This window comes from Coregonus lavaretus (genome assembly GCF_964263955.1).
Source record: "Coregonus lavaretus genome assembly, chromosome: 27".
Classification (NCBI taxonomy): domain Eukaryota; kingdom Metazoa; phylum Chordata; class Actinopteri; order Salmoniformes; family Salmonidae; genus Coregonus; species Coregonus lavaretus.
This window is the reverse complement of record NC_140014.1, coordinates 12679265-12707212: the sequence shown is the minus strand read 5'-3', so window position 1 is coordinate 12707212 and position 27948 is coordinate 12679265. Positions and strand designations below refer to the sequence as shown.

The window sequence follows — 27948 nt, the reverse complement described above, 5'->3', positions numbered from 1 at the left end:
TATCAATCAAGTTAGAGTAGCTAGCTTGTCTAACTATCTTAGCTGGCATGCCTGCTGACAAGGTTGGTAGACTTGAGAAAAGCAAGCAATAACTAAATGTACTGAATAAGACTCACATTCCTTTTAATCTTTGCCCCAAATTTCAGCAGAGATGCAGAGAAGCATATTTAGTTTCTTATTTTACAGACACCTCAAGAGGTATACTTAGATATGCAGAAAAATCTACATATTTTTTACATCGAATTAAGCGTAATTATTTTGGCTCTAGATTGCAGGAAAAAGCTGTTTTAGGTGTTTGAAAAATGCAAAAAGTTCTCAAATTTACGTACAGGGGCAATGCCCCCCCCCCCCCCCCCTCCCATTTTCTGTAATCAAAGTTATAGTAGGCCTACATGTGTTGTAATAAAGGTATTGTAGCCTTAGCTGATCAAAATATGACAGTGCTTATAATGAGTTCTAAGTGGATTAAGAAAAAAAAAGAAGCATAAATCAATATCCTATTAAACAAATTAAATTACAGTTTTTAGATAAGTAGCCTAATTTAAAATTACTTAAATATAGTAAAATATGTCATTCTTCTTATCGCAATAACCTTTTCATAGCTTGTCAGAGACACCACAAACCAAGTGTAAATTATTCTACAAATGTCTGGCCTACTTTTACAACCTTTGATTTCCACCAAAAACCTTGTGTGAATTTATTTAAATTAATTAAATCTAGTGAAATATGTTATTTTGTTATTTCTAAACTGCTCATATATGTTATTTTATTATTTCTAAACTGCTCATATTCTTAGCCCAACAGTTCTACGAGATCCAACCGTTCAGTTTCTCACAGAAATCCTCTCTGATGGATTCTCCCCCTCCAATATGTTATGTAAGGGATAATCAACAAGGGACTATGCCTTCTCTGGAAAATAATGAACGACTTGGAAGGTGTATTCCACGACGCGCTAGCGGAATTGCATTATTTTCCAGAGAATGCATAGACCCCGAGTTGATTATCCCTTTTTATACCATGGCTATAGAGTACCACAGTATGAGTCATAATACCCATAAAACCTAGTGGTCAAACAGGGAAATGGTTCCAATCGTTTTTCCTCCATTCATTTTTCCCATAGGGGATTATTATTTTTTTGCTTACCCTGGCGTGACGTTTTGATAACTGTGTAAATCTCTCTCGGACAAGGTGACTTTTATCAATATCTTCACCTGTATTTACCCACAACAAATGAAATACTAATTAGCTGCTAATGGGGCTATCATAAAGAACTACAAATGCCATGATGATGTGGACGAGACTGCTGAATCGAGGCAAAGGTAAGAATCTCTGGATTAACTATCTAATGTTAGCTAAATGTAGTAATTAATAAATTGGCTACATTTCTTAAAATGTACCTGTTAGTAAAGGTGCCAGCTAGAGATGACGTGCAGGAGCTTGCAGGGATTTGTAGTCTTTCATTATGTCTACTTTGATGTTAATCAGCATGTTCAAATCTGAGAGTAAATAGAGCCGAATATATTGATAAAAGTCACCTTGTCCGAGAGAGATTTACATGGTTATCAAAACTTCACGCAGGGTAAGCCTACAAGAAACACAGCCCTTTTTTTAAGTGGTCTAAAATCCCCTATGGGAAAAATGAATGGTAGAAAAACGATTGGAACCATTTCCCTGTTTGACCTCTAGGTTTTATGGGTATTATGACACCTCCACTGTGGGGCTCTATAATTTAGCATTTACAGCTAAAAACAAATTCATTTACAGGTAGAAATGTATTCAATATCCACTGAAGTAGCTAGCAAGTCTACGAGATAGAGACAGTAGTTGCCTTGGTAAGGCCATATAATTAGGAATAAGAATACTAGAATGGACATTAACCTTCTTGTGATGGGACCCTTATGATGGGATAAAGGTCAGCCATTTTGGTTAGGGAGTTGCTAAACCATGGTTTGCCAGTTCTGTGATAAGATAGAAATAAAATAATGAATTTGAAGAATGTATCTGATGCTGGAGGAGTGCTTGATGCCATCTGTCAAGCACGGTGGAGGCAATGTGATGGTCTGGGGGTGCTTTGGTGGTGGTAAAGTGGGAGATTTGTACAGGGTAAAAGAGATCTTGAAGAAGGAAGGCTATCACTCCATTTTGCCATGCCATACCCTGTGGACGGTGCTTGATTGGAGCCAATTTCCTCTACAACAGGACAATGACCCAAAGCACAGCTCCAAACTATGCAAAAACTATTTAGGGAAGAAGCAGTCAGCTGGTTTTCTGTCTATAATGGAGTGGCCAGCACAGTCACCGGATCTCAACCCTATTGAGCTGTTGTGGGAGCAGCTTGACAGTATGGTAAATAAGAAGTGCCCATCAAGCCAATCCAACTTGTGGGAGGTGCTTCAGGAAGCATGGGGTGAAATCTCTTCAGATTACTTCAACAAATTGACAACTAGAATGCCAAAGGTCTGCAAGGCTGTAATTGCTGCAAATGGAGGATTCTTTGACGAAAGCAAAGTTTGAAGGACACAATTATTATTTCTATGAAAAATCATTATTTCTAACCTTGTCTGGCACGACAAGCGGTACCAGAGCGCCAAGTCTAGGTCCAAAAGGCTTCTTAACAGCTTCTACCCCCAAGCCATAAGACTCCTGAACAGTGTTTTGTTAGTTTACTATTCTTGTGGGGACTTCTGGACCCCACAAGTATAGTTAAACACGTCCACACACACCTTAGAAGAGAACACATTATTAATGTCCAAAAGCAGTTGATTGTGGTCTAATTTGGGTCTGTGAAAAAAACTGAAGTGAGTAACTTTACAAACGTTGTGGAAAGCAACATCTCTTATCACTGAAAAAGTTTGATTGGATCGTTAGACAACAAATCCGCCAGGTGGCGGTCAAATCCAAACAAAGAGTTTTATCAAGGGTGCATTCAAGATCGTATGTTTCTGAGACGTTCATGCAATAGACATTTCCAAAACTACGAATCCCAGGGAACCTCAGTGCGCTCGCTATTAATGTCAATATGGCCACTGTCAGTCAGACAAAGGCGAATCAGTCTCGCCACGAAATGAAATCAAATTAGCAAGCTAGAGGAGGACGGATGGCATTGTGAAAAGCGGCTGGTGCATGTTCCGTGTCGGGTATATAGAAGAGGACTTGTCACGAGGCCCAACTAAACACCGGTTTATTAAATGCTGTGGAGGACGGGGGACCTAGATACTAAGATCAAGGTAAGACTTACATTGCTAAGTAGTTAGCATAGCTTACATTTCTGCAGACTCGCCCGCACTCCTTGGCACTGGTCCCAATGCTTGTCAGCAAGCTAACTTTATTAGCTAGCTGAGCTATAGCTGGTCACTTACAGGATTTATAGCTAATGCCAGATCAGTTTTTATGAAGTCGTTGGAAAAGTCTGCTTGCTCTATACAGGTTGTAAAGATAGTTAGCTAACTAGCCAGATGTCATGTCATAACTATAACGTTAGCTTATATATTTGTCACGCTAACTAGCTACCCTGTACTGTAGCTATTGTCATTGAACAACCAGTGCTGCCATACTCAACTGCTTAGATCACTAGCTAGCAACATTACGTTTGTGGGTGCCTTTACCCTGCCATGTATCTATTTCCTGGCTATACTGTAACTTGATCATTATCATAAAGTAACAACACAGCCAATGTCATACTCAACTGGTTAGATCATGCAGAGTTATTTGCAAAGGATGAGCTAAGTAGGCTAAGATCTAGAGCTGGACGGTAATTGAACACCACCCCTCCTGTCACCAAACACTTTGCAAACAGTTCTCAAATCAGAAGCCAGAGGCGTTTGCTTGCTGTTAGCTACAGGTTATACACACAGACGGATAGTTTTTGCGTAGTTGTCTGGACTGGGTTTGGATTATTTGATTGTGCGCGTGAGAGATGATTTTATTTTAAATGGAACGACCGCACCGTTTGATGCATAAGCTTTCGACTGTTTTGATTCCAATGCGATTGTTACGGCGGTGACGTCATTTGAGTCACCACGTCATAAAATTATGCCGCGTTCAAAATAACTCAAATATGCCGCATTCAAAAGAACTGGGAACTCAGAAATCTATGACTTCAGTACGTTCAAAACAACTGGGAAATCGGGAACTTGGGCCTCTTTCTAGAGCTCCAACCTGAAGATCACTGATTTCATGATTTGACCTCGTATTTTTGTTGTTGTTTTGAATGCAGCATTAGAGTACCACAGTATGATTCATAATACCCATAAACCTAGCGGTCAAACAGGGAAATGGTTCCAATCGTTTTTCCACCATTCATTTTTACCATAGGGGATTTTAGAAACACTTAAAATAAGGGCTGTGTTTCGTGTAGGCTTACCCTGGCGTGATGTTTTAATAGCTGTGTAAATCTCTCTAGGACAAAGTTACTTTTATAAATATATTCGCCTGTATTTACCCCCCAAAAATTAAACGCTAATTAGCTGCTAATGTGGCTATCATAAAGAACTACAAATGCCATGATGATCTGGACGAGACTGCCGAATCGAGGCAAAGGTAAGAATATCTGGATTAACTATTTAATGTTAGCTAAGTGTAGTAAGAAATAAATTGGCTACATTTCTTTAAATTTACAATTCAGTGATCTGTCTTGTGCAAGTTTTAAATTGACACAATACCTGTCAGCAAAGGTGTCAGCTAGAGTGACATGCAGGGATTTGTAGTTTTGCATGATGTCTACTTTGATGCTTATTAGTATTTTCGAATCTGAAAGTAAATAGAGCCGAATATATTGATAAAAGTCACCTTGTCCGAGAGAGATTTACATGGTTATCAAAATGTCATGCCAGGGTAAGCCTACACAGGTTACCCTTGTTTACATTGAGCTGCACTGGGGTCAGAACACAATCATGGTCGGACAACATCTTGGTGTCATTATACTTAGTGTCCTCTAACATATGGAGAATGTTTAGATTATGAAATACACATTTTCACATTAATCTATTCAACATTAAAGGTCAACTGCCCCTTAGAACCAACTTTTCTGGTTTTAAACTGCCTATGTGGCATCGATATGAGTCAATTATTAATTATAGTGTAAAAATTGACTACAAAGTGTAAATAAGATCATTTTGGGCAGTCTCGTTCTTCACGACTTACTGGACGGTTGGGTATGGTGGATCACTTACTCACCCACTTTTGCCAAAGATGCCCAATTGCCCAGAGACAACACGTTGTGCTCTGCCCCCAGGTGCCATGTGGACATTTGTTGTCAAGTCTGCATATGGGTGCAACGCAAGCACATTTTGCTTGCAAATAGGAGTGAAAATGGGCTTCCATAAAGTTGGTGCAAACTTCCAATGCATTTCAACAATATTGCCAGATGGCCAGGAATGGATTACATTCGACACGGTCACTTCTGCTGCCTGTCAACCGTCAAACCACTGGTGTTGGTGAGTACTTTAGCTAAGTATATAGCTGGTACTAGCTAGCAGCTACTTTTGGTTATACAACATTATTTGATAATGCTAGCGAGCCAGGCTAGCTATGATGCCACAGATTAAAGGGGAATGATACTGTAGCTAGCTAAATACATCAAGCTAACGTGTAATGTGATGTAGCATCTCAGAGGACAATGTGCATAGCTGACGTTAGCTAGCTGTAGCCCATTGGCATTAGGTCAATACAGGGCAGGCACTTAGATACTAGCTTTCTAGCTAATAATAAGATGTAGCCAGCTTGCTTTCTCTTTCAACTCGAACTGGCTAACTAATGTTAGCTAGAAAGCCAACTAATTTCAACTCGGACAAAGATATGATAACTAATTTGGATTTACAAGTTAGGTACCCAGCTAGCATACGGGGGCTTCGCCTGCTAACCCAAAACAACATGACTGTTCTCATAAAAGTTTATCGTGTATTTTCTAAGGCAAAAATAAATGATGTTAATAGTCTACTACAAATATAGCTATGGCTCTGGCAGCGAATAGCAAAACGTATCAGCAAGCATTCAGCAACGTACACAGCTGGTTGCATAGTAACGGTGTCAGCGTCACCGGCCTGAATCTATTCTGTAGTTACAGTCCCTCTATTAGCATATAAATGACTTCCAAATGAGAGAGTTATTTTTCTCGCAATGTTTATTGAGTGATTATATTTGATTTCATTCACAGGCTACTTACAAAACCTGGTGGATTTGTTGTTCAGGAGCGTCTAGGAATCCCCCTACCATATCAGGAGCTGTTACAGACACCAGTCCCGCTTCAGAGTAATGGAGGACACTTGAATCAGGTTGGTCACATTGATCTGGTCAATAATCAAAATACGATCTGTCCTGGAATTCACCTAACCACCATTGATAATGTAATCAGTGCTGTGTGTATATGTATGTTGTAAGGAGGTGCCCCCTTCCACACTGTGCCAATGGACTACTCCTGGGCCAGAGTGAGTAATGCCAACCAGTCAGTGCCATGCTGGCATGTGTCCCTTGTGATTTAGCTGTGAATCAGGATCTCTGATTGGCTATGTTCAACTGTGTATTTACTGTTGGCTTCCATGACTGTATGGTGAATCTCTTTCTCTCCCTCTCTGTGACATAGGAGCTGGGTCGGATATACAGTGCATTTGGAAAGTATTCAGACCCCTTCACTTTTCCCACATGTTGTTACATTACAGCCTTATTCATCAATCTACACACAATACCCCATAATTACAAAGCAAAAACAGGTTTTTAGACATTTTTGCAAATGTATAACAAATAAAAAATGGATATCATATTTACATAAGTATTCCGACCCTTTACTCAGTACTTTGTTGAAGCACCTTTAGCAGCGATTACAGCCTCAACTCTTCTTGTGTATGACGCTACAATCTTGGCACACTTGTATTTGGGGAGTTTCTCCCATTCTTCTCTGCAGATCCTCTCAAGCGCTGTCAGGTTGGATGGGGAGCGTCGCTGCACAGCTATTTTCAGGTCTCTCCAGAGATGTTAGATCGAGTTCAAGTCCGTGCTCTGGCTGGGCCACTCAAGAACATTCAGAGACTTGTCCCAAAGCCACTCCTGCGTTGTCTTGCCTGTGTGCTTAGTGTCGTTGTCCTGTTGGAAGGTGAACCTTTGCCCCAGTCTGAGGTCCTGGAGCAGATTTTCATTAAGGATCTCTGTACTTTGCTCTGTTCATCTTTCCCTCGATCCTGACTAGTCTCCCCGTCCCTGCTGCTGAAAAACATCCCCACAGCATGATAGTGCCACAACCATGCTTCCACTGTAGGGATGGTATTGGCCAGGTGATGAGCGGTGCCTGGTCTTCTCCAGATGTGACGCTTGGCATTCAGGCCACTACGACTCGGGAAAGCATGCAGTTTATTAGGCTACAGATGAAATAAATTATGATGAACTCACAGGAGGTTGGTGGCACCTTTAATTGGGGAGAACGAGCTCGTGGAAATGCCAGGGGAGGAATGAGTGGAATGGTATCAAACACATGGTTTCCATGTGTTTGATTCCATTCGTTCTGTTCCAGCCATTATTATGAGCCGTCCTCCTCTCAGCAGCCTGCACTGGATGAACTTCACAGGGTGGTGAAAGTGCACGGTGATGAGCCTGATGCTCCTTTCCAATAAATATCGAGGGTCTTATTCTGGTGATATGATCATCGATGCTTGGCTGCCATTTGACCAGTGGAGGCTGGTGGGAGGAGCTATAGGAGGACGGGCTCATTGTAATGACTGGACTGGAAAAAATGGAACAGAGTCAAACGTGGTTTCCATATGTTTGATACCGTTCCATTTATTCCATTCAAGCTATTACAATGAGCCTGTCCTCCTATAGCTCCTCCCACCAGCCTCCACTGCGTTTGACAAATAAAAATAATCTAGCTCTGTCTTATCTATAATAATCTCATCATGTAGGTAGCTTACCCGCACTATCTGCAAGCTGTTGGCTAAAGCACACGTGCCAAGGCCAGTGTGTGCACATTTTGCTATATAACGCAACAGTTTTTGTGACAAAACCATCAGTAGAGTTGAAAATGCGATGGAAACCCATTTAACTTGTATTTTTTATTCAGTACATGGGAATTTTAACTGCAAACGTTCTTTTTTTGTGCACTACGTCATCACGCACAGCCTTTTGTCCGCAATGTCAGTTTGATGGAAACATCTCTGGTGGAAACATTTGCATATTGTTTTATGCAGATTTTAGAATATTCGCATGAACGTCTGTCGCCAATTGTATGGAAACCTAGCTATTGATTGAAACAATCACTTGGCTTTCGATGACAGTAAACTGCACCAACTCTGGTCAATGTTTAATAAGCCACTTTCACTAAGACTCCCTAGTTAAGCATGGGCATTTCCATCTAAAAGGGCCCATGAGCATCAATGTGAAGTTCATAGGAGCATGTCAAATTGGGTGTCAAATGAAAGCTAAGAGTATATTTCTTTTAGAAATTAAGGCATATATACATTTTTCAACCATTTTCCATCCTAAAAATGTGCCTTTCGTTACCAAAACCCCACATATGTTTAAGATATTTTCTAATTTCTCTCCCTCATGAGGAGGTAGGATAAAGTTCACAGAAGTAACAAGTAAAGGTAGACCTACCAATAAGCTAGTGTTTTTACTGATATCAAGTTTGTTTATGTATTAAGTGATTAAAACTCGTAATTCTGTTACCAAATCGGTAACGGAATTACTGCAATTGAATTGGTTACAATGGGAAATCATAGTCGTCACAAACCACAGTTGAGTCACCTGCTATTGTCCTCCTTTCCACTAGCATACTGTTATGTTCAACTCATAACTATTTTTTTTCTCTTTCTGTCATCTGGTGGTCAAAGCAAGACTGAAAACCGTCTGGACAACCCCTCCCTCTTACGCTCCCTCTCTCTTCTCTCTCTCCAGTTAATGTCACCTCTCCCGGCTCTTACTGACACCTACTACATACCCTCTTTACTGTAACAAGCATCCTCACCCACTGAGCACCGACCGACACCGGACGTCCATGAGCATTTGAAAAGTAGTTGAAATTTGGTCAGTCCGCCCTGGCTGGACCAAATCTGAGTTTGGACAGCACAGTACATTAGAGAACATTACAGTAAAGAAAAGTAGAGCACACGAGTAGAGTACTCAGTACAGTATAATGTACTGTATTGTACTGTTCTCCCCTGTACTGTACATCATTCTACCATACTGTACTCTACTGTGCTGTGATGTCCAAACTTGTGAAACATAGATGTCTATGATTAGGTTCAGATTTGGTTTGGTCCGGACCAACCAAATGTGGTCTTTCTTGGGGGCGGAGCTCATTAGAATAATAGCCCATGTGTAAAATAATACCCAAATATCCAAAAGATGGATATTGTATATTTCTTTTGTTTACCTATTCAGGATACATCACCATGAAGAGAATTTAAATTCTTATCCATAATTATGCTTTTCTGTATAGTACAGATCAGGGACCCATTATGTAAATACATTACCATAATTATGTTAACAGATGTAAATCCAATTCACCTACTGTAGTTCAATAACCAAAATATATATCAAACTCAAGGTGTCATGTCATAGCTGACACCCTACTCTTTCTGCAGACATCTTTTAAACTTAATTCGGAAGGAGATATTTAAAGGTGAAATATGCAAAAATCGCTCCGCCATTTCCTGGTTGCTTAAATTCTAATATTTCTCCTAATTTCAGTTTGTGACAAAAAAAGCTATGTATAGTGTAGAGAATCATTGTACCAATCTAACCCGCTGTGAAATATATTTTCAATAACCAACAATATTGTATTGCTCTGGATAAGAGCGTCTGCTAAATAACTAAAATGTAAAATGTACATGTATTTTCAGCTGTTTGAAGCTGGTGTACAAAAGTTTAAAAAAACGTAAGAACGGAAGCATAGAAATAGTGCACATAGGACATATCTACCGCTTCTTAGACTTGCTGTCAATGAGAGTGACAATTCTATAACTCAAGTTTCTACGTGAATTTGGTCAGGTCGCCCATAAAGTTACATATTGCAGCATTAACAGAGTTTTTGGAAAACGTGTTCGCATAGACTGGTTGGTTGTTTAGCAACAAAACCGACATGTGCGCAACTATGGGGCAAAACAGACAGGGTTGGCTTAGATTGTTGACAATATGTAAACTATATTTAGTCTCTTTATTGAAAACATAAATACATTTGCACAATGAGCACTTGTCTCTCAAATACAGACTACAAAGGGAAGCACAGCCGCGAGCTGCCCAGTGACACAAGACTTCCAGACGAGCTAAACCACTTCTATGCTCGCTTCGAGGCAAGCAACACTGAAGCATGCATGAGAGCACCAGCTGTTCTGGATGACTATGTGATCACGCTCTCCGTAGCCGATGTGAGTAAGACTTTTAAGCAGGTCAACATTCACAAGGCTGCAGGGCTAGACGGATTACCAGGACGTGTACTCCGAGCATGTGCTGACCAAATGGCAAGTGTCTTCACTGACATTTTCAACATGTCTCTTACTGAGTCTGTAATACCAACATGTTTCAAGGCCTGATTACCGACAACGATGAGACAGCCTATAGGGAGGAGGTCAGAGAAATGGCCGTGTAGTGACAGGATAACAACCTCTCCCTCAACGTGACCAAGACAAAGGAGATGATTGTGGACTACAGGAAAAAAAAAGAGGACTGAGCACGCCCCCATTCTCATCGACGGGGCTGTAGTGGAACAGGTTGAGAGCTTCAAGTTCCTTGGTGTCCACATCACCAACGAACTATCATGGTCCAAACACACCAAGACAGTCGTGAAGAGGGCACGACAAAGCCTATTCCCCCTCAGGAGACTGAAAAGATTTGGCATGGGTCCTCAGATCCTCAAAATATTCTACAGCTGCACCATCGAGAGCATCCTGACTGGTTGCATCACCGCCTGGTATGGCAACTGCTTGGCCTCCGACCGCAAGGCACTACAGAGGGTAGTGCGTACGGCCCAGTACAACACTGGGGCCAAGCTTCCTGCCATCCGGGACCTCTATACTAGGTGGTGTCAGAGGAAGGCCCTCAAAATTGTCAGACTCCAGCCACCCTAGTCATAGACTGTTCTCTCTGCTACCGCACGGCAAGCGGTACCGGAGTGCCAAGTCTAGGTCCAAAAGACTTCTCAACAGCTTCTACCCCCAAGCCATAAGACTCCTGAACAGCTAATCATGGCTACCCGGACTATTTGCACTGCCCCCCCAACCCCCACCCCATCTTTTTACGCTGCTGCTACTCTGTTAATTATTTATGCATAGTCACTTTAACTCTACCCACATGTACATATTACTTCAACTACCTCAACTAGCCGGTGCCCTCGCACATCGACTCTGCACTGGTATCCCCCTGTATATATAGCCTCCCTACTGTTATTATATTTTACTTCTGCTCTTTTCTTTCTCAACACTTTTTTGTTTTATTTTACTTTTTTATTTAAAATAAATGCACTGTTGGTTAAGGGCTGTAAGTAAGCATTTCACTGTAATGTCTGCACCTGTTGTATTCGGCGCATGTGGCCAATAAGATTTGATTTGAAATGCATCATTACAGTTGTTGGTTAGCTAGCGAATTTGAGCCATATAAGCGTTGACATGAAATCAGTCAAAACACCTCAAATCGAGACATGGTATCAAGAACAAGATGAAACTAGCTGAAACAAATCACTTACGATTCCCCACATGTCAGTTTCTTGTCATTGTTGGTAGCTATCTGGCCATCCAGAATCACAACAACTTCCACCCCATTGAAGAGTGCGCATCGTTTTTGTGAAGTTGCATCTATTAAAAAAAACGTGACATTTTACCGTAATTCTGTTACTGAACTTTGCATCTGCACAGTTCTTCCAGTAAATGTGTTTTTGTGAAATTTTCTGTGTGAATTCTTCAAAGTAGTCCTTGTGCATAGTCAGTGGTATAATGGAGGGTATATGCCGTATACCCACTTATTTTTCAGTGGGCATTGCGTATACTCACTTGTTAATCCCCACTGATACGTATCAAAGTAGTGTAGTGGAGGTATACGCCGTATCAATGAATAGGGCTGATGGAACAGATCAGAATGTTTAGCTTAAAATGTTGAACTATTATTTATTCAGCAATGTGCACACAGCAGAAGACCTACGCGCGAATGTTCCAAAAATGCAATTTGCGGGAAAAAGCATTATAAAATGCGCACAGCACATTCGAGCGGTTTCATGGACAGAGATGGAAATATCCGTTCGAAATTTAGAAAGAGCGGAGCTCTAAAGATAAAACTATCATGGTTGCTAATATGATTAGGATAATGCCGTTGGCTGCTAGACAATTATAGAAAGTGGAAAGAAAACCAATAGAACAGGAGAATGCATATGAGGAAGTCTTTATAAAATAATTGCCTCCACGTTTCTATGGTGGGATTTTGGCGATAGACTACTGTGAAGCCAGGCAAGACATGCCTCAGATATGAAGTAAAACATCCAGGTTTCACACAATTAAGGAACAGAAAAAATATAGCGACGCTAATGATAGGCCTAACCATCTTCTGTTAGATGGAAAGGCTTTCCCAAAAACCTATTCAATTAAATGTTAATTAGCTACAAAGTAGCCAATGCCTACCTGTTAAACTCCATCTCATGCACTACAGAAACACAGCTAACCAAACAACAGTGCTTGGTGCCTGCACACTTGAATTAAAGGGTAACTACACAAAACATCTAATTTTCTTAGATTTTTCCCAGACCTCAAAAGTGGTCTCTTGATGTGGTTTAAGCATTGTTATCGACTTAGAACATCCAATTTTGTTGTTTTTCTATTCAAGTCTGACTTTGAGAAACCTGTACATTTCTGACTCAGTTGACAGCCTCATTTATCTGTTTCAATAGTAGGCCTACTATTAGCCCACTTGCACAGTACAGCTTGGGTTGGCCTGACTGTGAAAGACCAATATGGGATTGATCATTTTAGGTTGTTCAGAGTGTCACTGTTTCTCATAGAATTCTGCAGACAGGGTGCCATCACCGGGCGGGCCGTAGATTATACCCACTTCTCCAGGCACCACTACACCACTGCATGGTTTGTTAAACTTTTAAATCAATGTTTTTTGTTTGGCACACATTTTAAAGTGAATAATCTGAGTCAAAGGGTAATTCCGTTATCATGGAATTGCTCGCATGCAAATGTTTCCTCTTGTCCTAATTTGTAGATCATTATACAGGTTACCCATTTGATTTCCCTGTGTAGGCTCTGTGTTGCAAGACTCGTTTCCCAATACAAAACCAGCAGCGCAGACACCCAAATTGACCAGTATCCACTTTTCATCAGACACCTAGTAACCCAAAAGGTTTCTAGGCAAAGGGAGTCAGGGAAAGTTTGCTGTGAAGCTGCTAGCTGGCTGCTTCCTTCTGCACCTGGGTAAATATATTACTTCCTGGCTCCTAACCTTTTTTAGGGGCCCTAAGGATTCAACTACACATGTTACAAGCTTGGAATGGTTGATTAGGCATGGAAAAATGTGTAGCTGCAGGCTAAGTTATTTTGCTCCTAAGGACGATCATTTCCTTGGCGTTGCAGTTTACAGAACAAATATTGTACAGTCGTTTCACAATTGTAATATGCTAATAGTTGCGTCCACTTGTTTAATAAGTCACTCAGACCCAAACACACTCAGTGTATGTGTGAGAGTTAATGTTTTTTCTGCTGAGTCAGATCTGACACTCAGAAACGTTAAAAGCCATGAGGCTCTCAGGGCATAGATGTGTCTTTCTCTCTCTCTTTCTATCCCTCCATCCATCCACCCAGTCCTTCCCTCCCTTCATCCCTTTTCCCCTCCAGCCTTTCTGCTGAGCAGTGATCTACTGTATAAAGAGAATTGACCAGTGCTATTTAAGTCAGCAGTATTAAACCTCTGTCCTCCCTGGGGCTTGGGCCAGGCTCAGAGCCTCTGCACCAGAGGAAGACAACAAGGTTAAGGAGGAGGAGGATTTGTGGAGAAACTTGTTTTACTGAACTAAAGGAGCAGCACGTTGACTTGTATTACAGACTGACTATATGACATGGCTTCTCTAAGTCAAGGTCCTGGGTACCTTTTTGTTCCTGCCCACACCTAGCTGGCACACCTGATTCAACTAGTCAAGCCCTTGATTAGCCTAGTTGATTATTAGTCAAATCAGGCGTGTTTGCGCTGGGCTAGAGCAAAAATGGACTAGTTTTCCCTAGACTTTAGCTTTGGGACCTAGCCTAAGCCTACAGTGCATTCGGAAAGTATTCAGACCCCTTCCCCTTTTCCACATTTTGTTACGTTACAGCCTTATTCTGAAATGGATTAAATAAATAAAAATGTCCTCATCAATCTACACACACAACTCCATAATGACAAAGTTAAAACAGGTTTATAGAAAATTTTGCAAATGTATTAAAAACAGAAATACCTTATTTACAGAAGTATTCAGACCCTTTACTATGAAATTGAGCTCAGGTGCATCCTGTTTCCATTGATCATCCTTGATGTTTCTACTTCATTGGAGTACACTTGTGGTAAATTCAATTGATTGGACATGATTTGGAAAGGCACACACCTGTCTATATAAGGTCCCACAGTTGACAGTGCGTGTCAGTGCAAAAACCAAGCCTTGAGGTTGAAGGAATTGTCTGTAGCGCTCCGAGACAGGATTGTGTTGAGGCACAGATCTGGGGAAGGGTACCAAAACATTTCTGCAGCATTGAAGGTCCCCAAGAACACAGTGACCTCCATCATTCTTAAATGGAAGAAGTTTGGAACCACCAAGACTCTTCCTAGAGCTGGCCGCCCGGCCAAACTGAGCAATCAGGGGAGAAGGGCCTTGGTCATGGAGGTGGCCAAGAACCTGATGGTCACTCTGAGAGAGCTCCAGAGTTCTTCTGTGGAGATGGGAGAACCTTCCAGAAGGACAACCATCTCTGCAGCACTCCACCAATCAGGCCTTTATGGTAGAGTGGCAAGACGGAAGCCACTCCTCAGTAAAAGGCACATGACAGCCCGCTTGGATTTTGCCAAAATGCACCTAAAGACTTTCAGACCATGAGAAACAAGATTCTCTGGTCTGATGAAACCAAGATTGAACTTTTTGGCCTGAATGCCAAGCGTCACGTCTGGAGGAAACATAGGACCATCCCTACGGTGAAGCATGGTGGTGGCAGCATCATGCTGTGGGGATGTTTTTCAGCGGCAGGGACTGGGAGACTAGTCAGGATAGAGGGAAAGATGAACGGAGCAAAGTACAGAGAGATCCTTTATGAAAACCTGCTCCAGAGCGCTCAGAACCTCAGACTGGGGCGAAGGTTCACCTTCCAACAGGACAACGACCCTAAGCACACTGCCAAGACAATGCAGGAGTGGCTTCGGGACAAGTCTCTGAATGTCCTTGAGTGGCCCAGCCAGAGCCCGGACCTGAACCTGTTCGAACATCTATGGATAGACTTGAAAATAGTTGTGCAGCGACGCTCCCCATCCAACCTGACAGAGCTTGAGAGGATCTGCAGAGAAGAATGGGAGAAACTCCCCAAATACAAGTGTGCCAAGCTTGTAGCGTCATACCCATGAAGTCTCGAGGCTGTAATCGCTGCCAAGGGTTCTTCAACAAAGTACTGAGTAAAGTGTCTGAATACTTATGTAAATGTGATATTGGAATTGTTTTATTTTTAATACATTTTTCTAAAATGTCTAAAAACCTGTTTTCGCTTTGTCATTATTGGGTATTGTGTGTATATTTGAAGTGGAGAAACAAAACATATTAATCCATTTTAGAATAAGGCTGTAACACAATGTGGAAAAAGTCAAGGGGTCTGAATACTTTCAGAATGCACTGTAAAGTTTGAGGGGGAGATGAAGAGAGGGGGAGGTATGGCTCTTATATATTCCAGAGTTTTTTTTTTAAGGACGGTAGATTTAGAATCATATTGTGGAATGTGTGCAGCAGCCATCATGTGACCACATCAGGACATTGTAGAGGAGAATGTAGTGTGAAATGAAGATCACGAGCTGTTAATGTATCCTTCCTCCGACTCTGATTTAGCCACTGTCTCAAAGGAAGCGTCCCAAATGGCACCCTATTTGGTATATAGTACACTACTTTTGACCAGGGCCCATAGGGCTTTGTGTGTGCCCTCTACTCTTTTTGACCCTGTCTGTCGCTGTCTGCTGTTTGTACTGTACTGCTCTCTTTAAGCATGCAGCGTGTGTGTCTCATTTCTGTGTGTGTATGTCCTGGCTGTGTGTGTATGTACAGTACTGTATGTAAGGTTGCCTGAGGGCTGATGTCTGTCTGTGTGATATCCTATACACTGTCCTATGACTCATCCCCGCCCTCTTCAAAGGGAAAATATGGAGGTTGGCCGCTTAGGATGGAAAATTTTCTTGGCATTTTTCCCAAGTCGCACTCTCTCTTAACCCCTCCTCCCTCCCTCCCTTTCTCCTCTCAATCTTTATTCTCTCCCTCTCTCATGCATGTGTTCTGTCAGCTCTTTCTCTCTCGCACACAGGCGGTCTGGTCTCTCTCTCTATTTCTATCTCTCTCACCCTCCCCCCATTCGCACCATCTATCTAAGTCTATCCATATGTCCCATCCCTTTCCACATCTCTCCCTCTCTTCTCTCTCTCTTCCTCTCTCTCTCTTCTTCCTCTCTAATGTCCTTTTCCTCATTCCCCCCCCCCCTCCCCCCCCCCCCCCCCTCTCTCTCTCTCTCTCTCTCTCTCTCTCTCTCTCTCTCTCTAAAAGCCCTCTAAGAGGTTGATAGAATAATCCATTTCATATCTGGGCTGCAGCTGCTGAGCCAGTCTTCTCTAAGCATGCAGCTGATGAGGAGATAAAGTGCGTGTGTGTGCGGCACAGTGTGTTTCTTCTGGAATTTCCATTTGTGTGTACTTCTTTGTAAGCTGTATGATGTGTTTGTGTGTTTCTGAGTGCATTCGTGTCTCAGCGTAATCTTTTGTAAGAGCTGCCATGGTCTCCCTCATACTAATGGGTTAGGTCAAAGACATAAGCAATGTTATGCAATTCGATTTGATCTGTACCAGTGCCCAAGGGGAAGGGGCTAGCAGTTGTTCTCTGGACAGGGTCATATACAATACAGCGACAGCCCCCCATCTCCATCCATCCCTGTATGTCTCATCTAAACTCCTCTCCCTCCTCTCTCCATCCATCCCTTCTATCCTTTCCCCTCTCTCTCACTCCATTTCAACTCCTCTCTCCTCTTCTCTCTGTCCAGGATGTCTCAGTTCACAGATGAGCCTCGCTTCACCATCGAGCAGATTGACCTGCTCCAGCGGCTGAGGAGGACGGGCATGACCAAGCCAGAGATCCTCCACGCCCTGGACACCCTGGACAGACTGGACCGCCAGCACGGACACAAGTTTGGACGCCGTCCCCAGACGCAGCCCCAGCCTGCCGATCAGGGACCGACGTCCAACAGCAATGCTAATACGATGTCTTCTTCCTCGTCCAATAACGTTGTGGCGTCCTCATCGACGTCTACGACCGCCACACAGACTGGTTACCGGGGGAATGGGAGTGGTGAGAGTGGTCTGTCGCCGTCACCTAGCAACAACTATGATATGTCACCGCCCCCTCTGGCGGTTGTATCTGCCCCTGTTGCTATGGCAGCTGTGGCTCAGAACGGGTGTGGGGTTGGTGGCGAGATGGTTCCCATGACGAACGGAAAGCTGTCTCCACCACGGTTTCCTGTCAGTGCGGTTAGTGGTGGTGTGACGGGGAGAGGCTACGGGTTTGAGGCCAGCGAGGAGGAACTAGACGTGGACGACAAAGTGGAGGAACTCATGAGGTGAGGAGGAGTAACCTGAGTCTTATGCCGAGTTCACGTGCTAGTCGGAAATAGGAAACTCTGACATTTCCGATTAGGAAACTCTTTGAGCTCAGAGTTTCCCTCTTGAAAGTACCAGAATCAACCAATAGGAAGCTCTACGCAAATAACTTGTGTTCATTTTAACTTGGAGGTTCCGAGTTTCCTATAGCACGTGAACACAGCATTATCTGAACAGATCTAGATGGTAGTCAATAGGCACAAAATGGGAACCAAACTAACAACCTTTTGCACTACCTGAACGTGTCTAATAATTTTTGTTTTCGGTTTTGAAAATGTTTGTTTGTTCTGAGCTAGACCCCCAGGCCGAGTTGAATGAGTTAGGTGACCCCTGTCTAAACACAGACACCATATCACACACTGACAAAGCCAATGCTTTTCACATGAAAAAAGTTGAAAATATGACTGGAATGGGATTTACTTAAAAATATGACTTTTATTTTCCATAACTATAATAACTACACAGACTTGAAACAGGCAGAGTTAAAATTGCTATAAACAAATATAAAAGTCAAATGGAGAGGAGGTGTAAAAGATGCAAACACTCCTCACATTATCTTTGCCTAAACTGAAAACCATGTGCCTCTCCCACACCTTTAACCACCTGCCCATAATTAGCAGGCCAAATTAGTGGGAGGGCAGTCAGTTATCAATTAACCAATGCCTGTCCAAAAACACATGAACACACAATACATTATTCAATTGACTTTTTGGGTTGAAGTGGTTGGAAAGATATCAACAATACATTGAATATGAATAATGGAATAGAAGCAGGTAACGTTATCTGGTTCACTACATAATATGAATAAACATTCACAAATACAATTAAAATATGGGATCTCATCCACACACACGTCCTGTCAACCATGCAGCTGCTCTTTTGTAGTGTGTGTGCCCAGTGAGCAGTGGTAAAGGCAGTATTGATTAGATGGAGTGATGAAAATGAAATGGAAGGAGAGAAAAGTAGTGGTGGATTTCTGGCAGCTCAGTGCTGACTGATTCTCCCTCACGTTCTCCATGAAGGGGAATCAATATAAATGTAAATGAGAAGGCAGTGTATCGACAGAAAGAAGAAAAACTGCACTCCGCTCTCTCTCCCTCTCCGTCTCGCTCTCTCTCCCTCTCCGTCTCGCTCTCTCCTTCTCCGTCTCACTCTCTCTCTGTCTCGCTCTCTCCTTCTCCGTCTCGCTCTCTCCCTCTCCATCTCGCTCTCTCCCTCTCCATCTCACTCTCTCTCTCCGTCTCGCTCTCTCCTTCTCCGTCTCGCGCTCTCTCTCCCTCTCCGTCTCGCTCTCTCTCCGTCTCACTCTCTCTCCCTCTCCGTCTCGCTCTCTCTCTCCGTCTCTCTCTCTCCCTCTCCGTCTCGCTCTCTCTCCCTCTCCGTCTCGCTCTCTCTCCTTCTCCGTCTCGCTCTCTCGCCCTCTCCGTCTCGCTCTCTCTCGCTCTCACTAGCTCTCTCCTTCTCCGTCTCGCTCTCTCTCCCTCTCCGTCTCACTAGCTCTCTCTCCCTCTCACTTTGTCTTGCTCTCTGTCTGCTTTTGTCACATTCACTCTTTCCGTCTGACAATCACATACAGCGGCACTTGGTCACACTGGCTGGTACACACAGACACACACACACACACACACAGACACACACACACATATAGACACACCCCTATTCTCCTTGCTTTTCCTCAACCCTCATATTTCCCTTTTGATTGGCTCTTTGCTTCCTCTCCAACTCCATTGTACTTGCCGATCATATCTCCCTCTATCCATGGCTTATCCTCTTTCTCTCCATTTCTCTCGCTCTTTCCACAGACATCTCACACTTCCTCACTCGTCCCTCTTTCCATCTTCCTAGCAAAAGGAACAATGCTCTTTCTTTTCTCTCTTTCCTCCCTTACACTCACCACCTCTCTCTCTCTCTCTCTCTCTAGAAGGGACAGTGCCATAATCAAGGAGGAGATCAAGGTGTTCCTGGGGAACAGGCGCATCTCTCAGGCCGTGGTGGCTCAGGTCACAGGTCAGTATGCCCCCTTGTGGCTAATACAGCACACTACATATGGCACTTGACTGTTGGAGTGGAACTGTGGTCACTTTATTGTTCGTGTGGATGTAATGAGAAACCGCAAGTACTTCATCCACTGTATATATGCACTGGCAAGGTAATGAATCTCGCTCTCTCGTTGTCTGTCTGTCTTTCTATCTCACTTCCTCTCTCTCCATTTTCACTCCCTTGCTCTCCCTCTCTCTCCAGGTATCAGTCAGAGTCGTATCTCCCACTGGCTGCTCCAGCAGGGCTCGGACCTCAGTGAACAGAAGAAGAGGGCCTTCTACCGCTGGTATCAGTTGGAGAAGACCACCCCCGGTAATGCCCACCACCACCACCCCCATGCCCAGCCCCCCGCCCAGTCCCACCATGCCCCCCACCTCCACCTCCTCCACCCCCTGGCAGACCCCCTCCTGAGCCCCCCTGACCCCCCCACTGTCAGCCTCTACCCATCTGTCCAGTCCCTCTTCAGTTGTTCCACTCGTTCCATCCACTATTAGAGGACTCTCTCAGACCCTGCCCAAACTAGAGAGGGCAGAAGGGGTTATATGATGAGAGCTGATATTCTATGAACTATTTGTTGACATTCTAGGGCTAGAAAATTGTGATGGCCCTTCCAAATCCACCCTACAGTGCCTTGCAAAAGTATTCATCCCCCTTGGCGTTTTTCCTATTTTGTTGCATTACAACCTGTAATTTAAATTGATTTTTATTTGGATTTCATGTAATGGACATACACACAATAGTCCAAATTGGTGAAATGAAAAAATACAACTTTATTATAAACAATTAATAACGGAAAAGTGGTGCGTGCATATGTATTCACCCCCTTCGCTATGAAGCCACTAAATAAGATCTTGTGCAACCAATTACCTTCAAAAGTCACATAATTAGTTGAATAAAGTCCACCTGTGTGCAATCTAAGTGTCACAAGATCTCAGTATATATACACCTGTTCTGAAAGGCCCCAGAGTCTGCAACACAACTAAGCAAGGGGCAACACCAAGCAAGCGGCACCATGAAGACCAAGGAGCTCTCCAAACAGGTCAGGGACAAAGTTGTGGAGAAGTACAGATCAGGGTTGGGATATAAAAAAAAATATCTGAAATGTTGAACATCCCACGGAGCACCATTTTAAATCCATTATAAAAAAATTGAAAGAATATGGCACCACAACAAACCTGCCAAGAGAGGGCCGCCCACCAAAAATCACAGACCAGGCAAGGAGGGCATTAATCAGAGAGGCAACAAAGAGACCAAAGATAACCCTGAAGGAGCTGCAAAGCTCCACAGCAGAGATTGGAGTATCTGTCCGTAGGACCACTTTAAGCCGTACACTCCACAGAGCTGGGCTTTACGGAAGAGTGGCCAGAAAAAAAGCCTTTGCTTAAAGAAGAAAAATAAGCAAACATGTTTGGTGTTCACCAAAAGGCATGTGGGAGACTCCCCAAACATATGAAAGAAGGTGCTCTGGTCAAATGAGACTAAAATTGAGCTTTTTGGCCATCAAGGAAAACGCTATGTCTGGCGCGAACCCAACATCTCTCATCACCCCGAGAACACTATCCCCACAGTGAAGCATGGTGGTGGCAGCATGTGGAGATGTTTTTCATCGGCAGGGACTGGGAAACTGGTCAGAATTGAAGGAATGATGGATGGCGCTAAATACAGGGAAATTCTTGAGGGAAACCTGTTTGTCTTCCAGAGATTTGAGACTAGGACGGAGGTTCACCTTCCAGCAGGACAATGACCCTAAGCATACTGCTAAAGCAACACTCGAGTGGTTTAAGGGAAAACATTGAAATGTCTTGGAATGGCCTAGTCAAAGCCCAGACCTCAATCCAATTGAGAATCTGTGGTATGACTTAAAGATTGCTGTACACCAGCGGAACCCATCCAACTTGATGGAGCTGGAGCAGTTTTGCCTTGAAGAATGGGCAAAAATCCCAGTGGCTAGATGTGCCAAGCTTATAGAGACATACCCCAAGGGACTTGCAGCTGCAGAAGGTGGCTCTACAAAGTATTGACTTTGGGGGGGTGAATAGTTATGCATGCTCAAGTTCTTTTTTTTGGTCTTATTTCTTATTTGTTTCACATTTTTGTATTTTGCATCTTCAAAGTGCTAGGCATGTTGTGTAAATCAAATGATACAAACCCCCCAACAAATCCATATTAATTCCAGGTTGTAAGGCAACAAAATAGAAAAAATGCCATGGGGGGTGAATACTTTCGCAAGCCACTGTATGTATCCCTGAACTGTTATTTTGGCCCAATATAATGCACTTTTCTAGGGGGCACTCATGCCAAATCGGAGTGTTTGTTTGTAGTCACTACATGTGACTACACTACCCACATGCCCTCTTGTGCCCCCTCATTTTCAATGGGCATACAGTGCCTTGCAAAAGTAATCAGACCCCTTGGATTTCTTCGCCTTTTATTGTGTTACAAAGTGGGATTAACATTTATTTAATTGTCAATTTATGTCAACAATCTACTCAAAGTTTTTGTTTAACATTAATAAAAAATGAGAACTACAATATAGTTGTTGCATAAGTATTCAGTCCCTTTGTTTGGACAAGCCTAAATTAATGACTTAAATGACAGAGTGAAAAGAAGAATGGAAATATACAGAATAAAAAAAGATTCCAAAACATGCATCTTGTATGCAACAAGGCACTAAAGTAATACTGCAAAAAAGCATGGCAAAAGAATACACTTGTTGGCCTAAATGCAAAGCCTTATGTTTGGGGCAAATCCAACACCACATTACTGAGTAACTCCCTCCTTATTTTCAAACATGGTGGTTGGTGGCGGCATCATGGTATGGATAAGCTTGACATCGGCAAATACTGGAGTTTTTCAGGGTAAAAAGAAACGGGATGGAGCTAAGTACAGGCAAAATCCTAGAGGAGAACCTGCTTCAGTCAGGGAGAGGTAATTCCCATTTCAGCAGGACAATAACCTTCAACACAAGGTCAAATCTACACTGGAGTTGCTTACCAAGAAGACAGGGAATGTTCCTGAGTGGCCAAGTTACAGTTTTGACCGAAATCTGCTTGAAAATGTATGGCAAGACTTAAATTGCTGTCTATCCATGATCCCCAACATCTTGACAGAGCTTGAAGAATTATGAAAAGAATAATGGGCTAAAATGGCCCAATCCAGGTGTGTAAAGCTCTTTGAGAATTACCCAAGAAGACTGAGGGCTGTAATCGCTGCCAAAGGTGTTTCTAACATGTATTGACTCAGGGTGCTGAATACTTATGCAACGACTATATTTTAGTTATTTAATTTCGATCAATCTTTAAAATGTAATTGACATTAGAGTATTTTGTGTGATTGTTGACAAAAATTGCAATTAAATCTATTTTAATCCCACTTTGTAACACAATAAAAATTTGAAGAAATCCAAAGGGTATGAATACTTTTTCAAGGCACTGTAGCTACTCTGCAGACACGCCCCATGCAGTATTGAAGCCTCTCCCCCAAAATGTTCCATTCAGTACTTGTCCCGCCCAACTCCCTGAGCTGTTACGTCACATTTCGAACCCCCCTACAACCTGTTTCTGCCCCCACAACCCCATTGTCTGTCTGACTCCATCCTGTGTCCAGATGTGTCACGTCCCATTTCCCGTGTTCCTCCCTACCCTCTGGGCACAGCAGCCAATAAGCTATCACAGCCACGATTATTAAAATACTCATTATTGGCTGGTGTATAATGAGTAGTAGTAGAACTTGTAGTTGTATCGCTAAGGTGTCGCTAAGACAATTGAGTAGAAATGTAAAGTGCTTTAAGCACTGTATAAACCTCATTAATACGTTATTATGATGACTATACCTAGGCCTTAAAGAGTACTGGTGTCTGACTGTATAACTATGGTGAAAAACGGATTTTTAATAAAAAGCAAACTTGTGAAATCACACCGGCCTCACCTCTGTCTGTGTGGAGGGGAGGGTGGAGTGACGCGCCCTGGTGGACTGTGTATGTTACAGCACCTATAGACTACCACTGTACTAGCTACATACTGCATGGCTATTCACATCCGGGCCTCCAGCTCTGCAGTACTGCAGGTTGTTCTTCTTTCTTTTTAGTCGTTAATTAATTGATTGATTTGATTGTCCCAAGAGTCCACTCGAAGGTCTGAATCAGTCCCTGGTTAAAGGGGAAGACTGAAAACCAGCAGTGGTGTGGAACTCTAGGCCCAGATTTGAAAACAGTTGATCTATGTTGAATACATCTATCTCGATCGGGGACCAATTTCACGCAACAAAAATGTAATTTGTTATTTATTTGAGGAACTCAGTCGGGGTCTCAACTTACTGAGAATTAGAATAATAGAATACACAAGGTGCAATTTCAAAATGTGGTTGAGCATCAGCAGTCACTCAATTAGCCCATGTCAGCTAAATGCTTTTAGATTGGTAAATTAGTCTAGCGGCCAGCTATCTAAACTTGTAGTAAGCATGGTCAAATTACAGACCGGGTTGGGGCCCATTGATCATCAGTTATCATATTAAAAACTGCAAACATTTGCCTCCACCCTATGGCAAAATGTGTAGAATTGCAGGAAATTAGCTGTAAAACTGCTCATTGTTCTGTTTTTTTTGTGGCCCCCCCATCAAAGTTGCCCATCCCTGATCTAGACAGCATATTTCAACATTACGTTAGTTACAATCAAAGGCATGTATAAATGTGAGTCATATAGAATAGAGTCAGAAAAATACGTAGGTTCTAGTCCCAGGAAGCACAAGTAGCATTCAGGATGTTTGTCTTTTTAAAACATGCTAAGCAGGAACATCCATTGACTGTTATGAGTTTCAACATCTTTATATAGACACAGTCCCAATCCACCTCTCCCTACATCTCTACATTCATAATCAGAATGCTGTGTGTGTGTTACAATTATAGGCTGTATATAAGGATTACAGCCATCCATCAGCATTCATTGTTCATTAGGTTAGTGCTCTGTTGCTGTGGATCTATGCCAAAAACACTACCGCTCTTTGTATAAATGAGTCCATATTTCCATACACGCACACCACAGTCGCAATATAACACTCTTAATTCTTCTATAAAATAAGGTGCTGAATCCTTTATAAATGCACTCAATCAACAACTAAAGGACAGCACTCTCCAAATAGTAGATCTCTGATGTTCACTCAATACAACCTTTGTTACATGAGGGTTACATCATGGTTGTGTCTCCATGGTTACATCATGGTTGTGTCTCCATGGTGACATCACGGTTGTGTCTACAGGTGCCACTCTGACGATGCGGCCCGCCCCCATGTCTCTGGAGGATGTGGTTGAGTGGCGGCAGACTCTGCCCCCTATAAGCTCCACCCCCGGGAGCTTCCGTCTGCGCCGAGGCAGTCGCTTCACCTGGAGGAAAGAATGTCTGGCTGTGATGGAGAGGTGAGGAGGAGGAGAGAGAGAAAGAGTAGTGATGGGGAGAGAGTTGAGGAGGAGGGAGGGAGGGAGGCAGATTTGGTGAGTTATTGTTGTAATCTAGATAAAGGCTGAGAGATTGGGGAAAGCAGCAAACTTGCCATTACACTTGGAGGAAAGTGAATGTTGCGTAATAAATTATGTTGTGGTTATGTGTTATTTTCCAGTTACTTCAATGACAACCAGTACCCTGATGAAGCTAAAAGAGAGGAGATCGCTAACGCCTGCAACGCTGTCATCCAGAAACCAGGTGAGAACCAGCAGGAGGAAACATGGAGAAACGAAAGAGGTACATACTTATATTGAATATTAATTATGGAGTAAGAACACATTTAACACTGAGTATGCTCTGTGTCTGTGTGTGCAGGGAAGAAGCTGTCTGATCTGGAGAAAGTCACGTCTCTGAAGGTCTACAACTGGTTCGCCAACCGCCGCAAGGAGATCAAGAGACGCGCCAACATAGGTAACGTTTACGCCCCCTCTGGGGGTGTCGAGTGAGTGTGTATGAGAGAGTGAGTGCGAGAGAGAGTTGAGTGTATGCGAGAGAAAGAGTCTGTATGTGAGTGTGTGTGCATAGAGCTCAGATGTGTTATGGAGAAGTTTGTTTTTTTCGAAGAAGCAGCAATCCTGGAGAGCCATGGGATCGACGTCCAGAGTCCTGGAGGACACTCCAACAGCGATGACATTGACGGGAATGACTTCCCTGACCAGGTAACCACCCCTAAGAAGGTGGAATGGGCCAGTCCTTTGCAAATTGTGTAGTATCTGGCAGCCAAGACATCCTACCTTTTTATAGGGGTGCTCTATGATACACATGAGAGAGATCATCCCTGAGAATGTGATATGGTTTAGGGCTCTATTTAATCAGATAGCCGACATAAAATAAAAAATAAGAACTCCTTTAGCCGACATCCACAGAGGTTGTTTTTGTGGTGTCGGAGGTGGAACTGAGTTAGAGCTGTCATATCCACTAGCGGCTCCTGGCATTATACCTAAAGCGGACATTGTCATTGGCTGCACGGAGTCGCATTAAGAGAAATCCCAGTTGGAAACACTATGATGTGAGATGTAATCTACACCGAGATTAGGCTGATAGAAATCCTCGTTATTTTGTTGAATGATTTTCAATTTGAGCGTCATTATTTCTATATAGGCTAGACTTTGTCGTTCTGAACTTCTAACGTGAGTGGCTTCATGACAATGATCAAGAGCAGCTGCGCACCGATTTGCCAGTTCCAAAGCACTTACACCTCTGACATCGCAAAAACATCAGCTATTTAAAAACAAAATATATTTTACCTTTACGTTAACTAGGCAAGTCAGTTAAGAACAAATTCTTATTTACAATGACGGCCTACACCGGCCAAACCCGGACGACGCTGGGCCAATTGTGCGCTGCCCTATGGGACTCCCAATCACGGCCGGTTGTGATACAGCCTGGAATCGAACCAGGGGGTCTGTAGTGACGCCTCAAGCACTGAGATGCAGTGCCTTAGACCACTGCGCCACTCGGGAGCCCAATGTGGGTGTCAGCTATCACTGGTTAATGCTTGATCTGATTGAATCTAGGCCCTAGTCTCTCCCAGTTTCTTTGTATCTTGTAGTCAAGACCATTCTGCCTTCATAGGGGTGGTTTGACACATTGCCTCTTGTTTTCCTACAGGGCTGTGAAGTCCCTCTGTTTGAGAAGAGAGCGGTTACCAGACCCTTCAGTCTCAGCCGACTAGACCTGTCCTCTCCCACACAGGTATGTATACTGCTATGAGAAGTCGTACTGCATTCTATTGTATTATGGGTTACATATCCATACTGTACTCCATATTTGGTACAGAACCTTTTCTCTATACCAAATCTGTGAGATGGGTAGCTAACCAGGAAGTGGGGGGAAAGAAATCCTTATAATGTGCATGCATTTGTCCATGCTAACCAGTTGACTTCCGTAACCGAACAAGGGTGCATCTCAATAGTCTAAAGCGGATTCTCGATCTGAAAACACAGGATAGTGGAAAGCAACATCGTAGACTTTGCTTTACCTATCCATTTCTTTCAGGTCAGTGTGTAGGTCAGGGGTCTCAAACTCGGGGGTGGGCCAAATATGGTACGTGAACAGATTTAATGCAGCCCGTGGTTTTGCTTAGTAAATGAGCCCTGCAGTTGTCTCAGAGTTGAAGACTACAGCTTTAGACTATTACGTGTAAACATGACCCCTGACTCCTCCCCCTCTTGCGGTTGCAGGTGCCCACCCTGCTGCCCAGCTGGCTGGCGGCTTGGCCCGGCTCGGGTAGGGGGGGCTTAGCCGCCCAGAGGGCTAGCTCTCTGATTGGCCGCTCCTTGCTCTCTGGGGTGGGTCTTGCTCAGGGGGCAGGGATGGAAGGTTCCAGACTGACGGGTGTGTCCTGGTCTCCCCCCTCCCTCCAGGATGACGACTCCACCAATCACAGCAATGCCCTGGAGCACCAGGATCCCATCGCCCTCGCCGTGGAGATGGCGGCCGTCAATCACAGCATCCTCGCCCTGGCAACACAGGCAGGGGGAGGATTGGCCCTGGGTGGGACAGAAAGTGACATCAAAACAGAGGTGCTGGACAACGACTAGGGGGGGGGGGGGGTTGGAAGGAGAGGGAAAGGTGTCTA

General features: G+C 43.3%; 1 protein-coding gene across 1 annotated transcript; it reads left to right on the top strand.

Annotated features, from left to right (window-relative positions):
• Positions 1–3041: 3041 nt before the first annotated feature.
• Positions 3042–27910, top strand: LOC311102913 (homeobox-containing protein 1-like; the record flags this gene model as incomplete). The annotated part of the gene is made up of 10 exons (XM_084144398.1): positions 3042–3227; positions 17220–17792; positions 19754–19839; positions 20074–20184; positions 25126–25282; positions 25483–25565; positions 25683–25778; positions 25932–26026; positions 26979–27062; positions 27551–27910. Exons 2-10 carry the CDS (start codon positions 17221–17223, stop codon positions 27908–27910), a joined length of 1644 nt encoding a protein of 547 aa, XP_084000524.1. The 5' UTR covers positions 3042–3227; position 17220.
• Positions 27911–27948: the final 38 nt, after the last annotated feature.